Here is a 5,000-nt window from a genome sequence, read left to right as displayed (position 1 = left end):
GCGAGGTTCACTGTCAAACTGTGTGCTGCCAGAACAGCAAAGAGGGCTCTTAGGCGGTCCACGTGTTCTCCCCAGGAGTCGCTGAAGACGACGAGGTCATCCAGGTAGCAGCGGACACCCACCAGCCCCGCCGTTACGATGTTCATAAGGCGTTGGAAGGTTGCAGGTGCATTCCGCAAGCCAAAGGGGAGGACGGTAAACTGATACAGCCCCTCGGGAGTGATGAACGCGGAGATGGCCCTCGACCGCTCTGACAGGCGGACTTGGTAATAGCCCTGTAGTAGGTCCAGTTTCGTCACCCACTGTGCTCGACCAACCTCGTCAATGACGTCATCAATGCGTGGCAAGGGGTAGCTATCCGGCTCAGTGACTGCGTTGAGCTTTCTGTAGTCGATACACAGTCGCATAGAGCCATCGGGCTTCGGCACCAAGACCACGGGAGAGGCCCAAGGACTGCTACTGGGCTCCACGATACCAACCTCCTGAAGGCGTTGCACCTCCTCACGGACGTACTCCTTCTTGAATGCGTTCAGGCGGTAAGGACGTTGGCGGATGGGCCGAGCTCCGTTGGTTTCGATGTCGTGCTCTACAGCTGAACAGGGGTGAGGATGGTCACTAAATATAACACTATAGTCTGTCAAAAGAGAAGAAATATCACTCGCTTGGTCATTAGAGAGATGGCCTAACTTTGTACTTGGATCATAGAGTATTGTGGAATTGTCCACTTTGGCATACAAGCCACTCTGGAGTTCAGGGAAGTTGTCTTTCTGATCATTATCACATGTAGGCACTACAACACAAGCGGCCAAGGAAGGTTCAACATTTTCCTCCCTTTCCTTACTCTTTCTCACTCTGTAGGGTTTCAGTAGATTGACATGCACCAGACGTTTTTTCTTACGCCTGCCTGGCGTATATACAACGTAATTGGCGTCCCCTACCCTGTCTACAATTTGGAAAGGTCCATCATACCTTGCCTGGAATGGGTGTGTCTGCACGGGCAAGAACGCTAACACCTCATCACCTACCCTAAATTCCCTATGCTCTACCTTATGTTTTTTGTCAAATTGTTGCTTCATTTTTATCTTAGCAGATTTTAAATGGGCATTAGCCAGCCTCACAGCAGCTTTTAATTTTTCTCTAAACTCAACTACATATGATACCAAGGGTGTGACACTATTTTCTAGCAGCCAACTTTCTTTGAGGGCTTTGAGAGGTCCTCGCACCTCGTGGCCATAAATTAGCTGAAATGGGGAGAATCCTAAGGATTCTTGAACAGAGTCCCTAACCGTGAATAGGAGAAGATCAACTCCCTCGTCCCAATCCTTCCCAAACTCCAAGCAATAAGTGCGCAACATGCGTTTGAATGTCTGATGGAATCGCTCCACCACCCCCTGGGATTGGGGATGATAGGCTGAAGACCTAGACTGCCGGACACCCAAGCTCTGCATTACCTGATTAAACAATCGGGAAGTAAAATTGGATCCTTGGTCCGACTGCACTACTGTGGGAAGGCCTACTTGTGTAAAGAAATGAATAAGGGCTCTCACCACATTCTTGGCTGTGATGCGGCGCAAGGGAATGGCTTCTGGATAACGGGTGGCACAGTCTATCATAGTAAAGAGAAACTGATTACCTCGGGGAGTCTTTGGCAGAGGACCAACGCAATCTATGACAATTCTGCCAAAGGGTTCCTCAATGACAGGGATAGGTTGTAGAGGGAACGGTTTAACGCTGGGGTGCGGTTTCCCTGCTACCTGACAACGGTGACATGTACTAATGTAGGAACTAATATCTCTCTTCATTTTAGGCCAATAGAAATGAGTTAGAATTTTTGCACTAGTCTTCCTAACTCCCAAATGTCCTCCTACCCCATCATGAGCAATACCCAGGATCTCCTTCCGTAATGGGCTTGGGACCATTATTTGGTGACGGACAGACCAAGGGTAATTTGCAGGGGAATCAGTAGGACGGAACTTTCGCATCAATATGTCTGAGCTAAGGTAATAGCAGTTAGATTCAGACTTGGCTTCCTCTTCACTAATAGCTCTACGGAAACAACTGGCTAGTTCAGGGTCCTCTTTTTGGAAACAAATGAGCCTACTCCTAGTGACTGGGGAGGAACCGAAACTATCCAGGGTGGTAACATTGTCTCCCTCAGTGTCGTTTTCGCTATCAAACCTATTATGAAGGTCACCGGGTGGAGGAGAAGTTTCAAAAAATTCACCTAGATTTAAATCAGCAAGGTCAGGCTGAGTAGGAACATCCTCGGTGTTCTCACTAGGTTGGGGGGTAATTACACCAACATGAGCATCCTCATTATGCTCGCTAATCTCTGCCTCCACCCTGCGGCTCATGCTACGAGTAACAGCACATGCAGGGAATATGCCCGGAATGTCTGCCTCTAATTGGGAAGTATTATTCTCGGCAGAGGGACACGAGGAGACTATGACATTAGGTAACATCGTGCCCCCGGCGAGGTCATTTCCTATCAGAAGTGAAACTCCTTCTACAGGTAACTTGTCGACTACTCCTACCTGGGCATAACCTGTCCTAATATCTGACCGCAAGTATACTTGGCATATAGGGATACGTGACCCGCCTGTTAAACCGTTCACAAGGACCCAATTCCCAGTATAACATACATTTATCAAAGCAGCCACATCTTTTGTAATTAATGATAGGGCTGAGCCTGTGTCTCTCAGAAGCTTGATAGATGTAGGTGGGCTATCTTGATTAAGGGCCACTGAACCAGAAGAACAGAATGGTTCAAATGTTGATAACATAGGTGAGGAAGGATTATCTGGGACAACTGATGGGCTAACAGCAGTGAGACAGGGCTCCAAAAAACTTTCCGATTGCTTGGCCACATTGATCGAGAGAGAGGGGGACCCTTGGAGAGGAACCTTTCTTTGTTGTAGTTTGAAACATTCATCAACATGATGTCCTGGTCTTTTGCAATACTTGCAATAGCTCCTGCCTCCAGTGAGGGTAGATTCCCTGGTCTCACTATCAATAGGCTTACCTGAGGTAGATGAAGCAGATGATGAGTGAGCCGGCGGTCGAGGAGCCTGTGGAGGTCCGACTGGCTTGGAGTCCCTAGTGGGGGGGGAGCTTTGGGGCAAGGTAGGGTGAGACCTGGAATGCATTCTAGGATTAGTTAAATGGTAATAGTCGGCCGCTGGGCCAGCCTCTGCCAAGGTACGAATACCTCGCTGATCCAAGTTGGCTCGCACATCTGGAGGGATATTATTTCTAATATCTTCCATCAATATTAACCCTTTGAGTTTCTCCAGGTCTACGTGAGCCTCCTCGCTCTCCACCCACCGGGTGAACAAGCGGAGCTTTCGTTGGAAGTACTCCACGTATGTCTCCTGGTTGGATTTCCTACATTTCCTGAATTGTTGCCGGTAGGCTTCAGGAACAAGTTGGTATGCTTGTAGAATATTATATTTAAGTACATAATAATCACTACTCTGACTCTCGGAAAGTGCAATAAATGTGTCGAGAGCTTTTCCCGAGAGGGCACCATACACCATCTGCGTCCACTGGCTGAATGGCCATTGGTACATACGTGCTAACTTCTCGAAAATAGAAAAGAACTTGTCTGGTTCATCCTCGTTAAATTTCGGAATATTAGGTGTTTTTTCTATACCATGACTTTGAGACTTTAGTCTCTCTATTTCTAGTTCCAACTTCTTAAGTTCAACCTGTAAAGCTAAATCATTTACGGGGCTAGCACCCCCAACATCTTCCCGTGAGGCGAGGATGAGTTTATTTTCCTCTAAGTACTCAACAATTTTGTTTTTCAAGGGGTTCTTATTTAAACCGGAGCACTCGCTTATTTGATAATGATGTGCTATCATCTCTAACTCTGGTTTGTTAAGCTTCCTTACCTCTTCGGCTGAAGGCGCCTTTACGAAGTTCTCCAAGTTGAACATGTTGAACTAAGATGTTGGAAGACAAGGAATAACAAAATGTTGCTTATTAGCTAGTTGGCAACCTATTGAATTAATGAAATACGTATAATAGGGATTAGCCACACGTATGGTAATGCAACTGTTAGCTGGTATCGCAAGAGCATGAAATAATGGTAACAATTCAATAGCTTACCACAAATCTCGGCGATGAACCACAACCGTATAGGCGTTCTAACAATATAAATGCACTAATGGCTACTATCCCGGTCGTAAGGCCCCCACTTGTTACGCCTCCCATTAATGCCCAATCTTAATTGGAGAAACAATTCTACCTCCAATCATCGACGAACCATATTGAGCCTAAATGGCAGGGTAACAATGTACTGCACATCAAATAAATCTGTGCAGTACCTTCAAGCACGTATGTCAATAGGTTTAGGTGACCGGTGGATAACTCAAAGGGGCAAGGTTAAGGCAAAACTATGGTGTTCTAACATAAATTATGTACATTTCACTTAGCACTACACACACACTTATTTTATGCCTACCCGGACCACTTGTTACCACTAGGGTCCACCTAACACACTTAACCTAGAGATTTTATAGAGGAGCGGGAAGTGTCCGCTCTGTACGGGTTCAGAAATTAGAGAGAGAAAGAATACGAATGCGTATTCACTCGTGACTGCGGTCACCATGAGGGGGCCGCAGTTGCTAACTCACAAGCCGTTATTATTTATTTCATTACAGGCAGGGTGAGTAGAATAACAATACACATACAGATATTATCAACATAATAAGGTACAATATACAATATAAACAATATCCTAACTAACTAAAATAAAAGGATAACAAAGGAATAATACACACGGAACAGAGAATATTATATTTCATACGATCGGTAATTCAGAAAGACGAAAAAATTAGGGCGTGGCTACAACTACCCGAAACAAGTGGTAACATGAAAAGTACATCTATTACAAAGGAACACATACTTGCGATCACGCAACAATATATATATATATATATAATATATATATATATATATATATATACATCTATATATATATATATATATACACTTTT

At 45.1% G+C, this 5,000-nt stretch overlaps 1 protein-coding gene across 1 annotated transcript in view; it reads right to left on the bottom strand.

Moving 5' to 3' along the window:
• LOC143037773 (uncharacterized) overlaps positions 1–3,938 on the bottom strand; it is a 7,786-nt gene extending 3,848 nt beyond the window's left edge. Inside the window, exons 1-6 of the mRNA XM_076206326.1 lie at positions 2,690–3,938; positions 1,869–2,599; positions 1,518–1,754; positions 1,119–1,241; positions 663–989; positions 1–518 (exon numbers count right to left, since the gene is read on the bottom strand). The exon at positions 1–518 is cut by the window's left edge and continues 609 nt beyond it. Of these exons, the coding sequence (XP_076062441.1) occupies positions 1–518; positions 663–989; positions 1,119–1,241; positions 1,518–1,754; positions 1,869–2,599; positions 2,690–3,938 (3,185 nt within the window). The remainder of the gene's footprint in view (positions 519–662; positions 990–1,118; positions 1,242–1,517; positions 1,755–1,868; positions 2,600–2,689) is intronic.
• Positions 3,939–5,000: the final 1,062 nt, after the last annotated feature.

The sequence above is a fragment of the Oratosquilla oratoria genome, chromosome 23, assembly GCF_046742065.1.
Source record: "Oratosquilla oratoria isolate Oo_2021 chromosome 23, ASM4674206v1, whole genome shotgun sequence".
NCBI classification, from domain to species: Eukaryota; Metazoa; Arthropoda; class Malacostraca; order Stomatopoda; family Squillidae; genus Oratosquilla; species Oratosquilla oratoria.
This window is presented reverse-complemented; position numbering and strand designations above follow the sequence as displayed.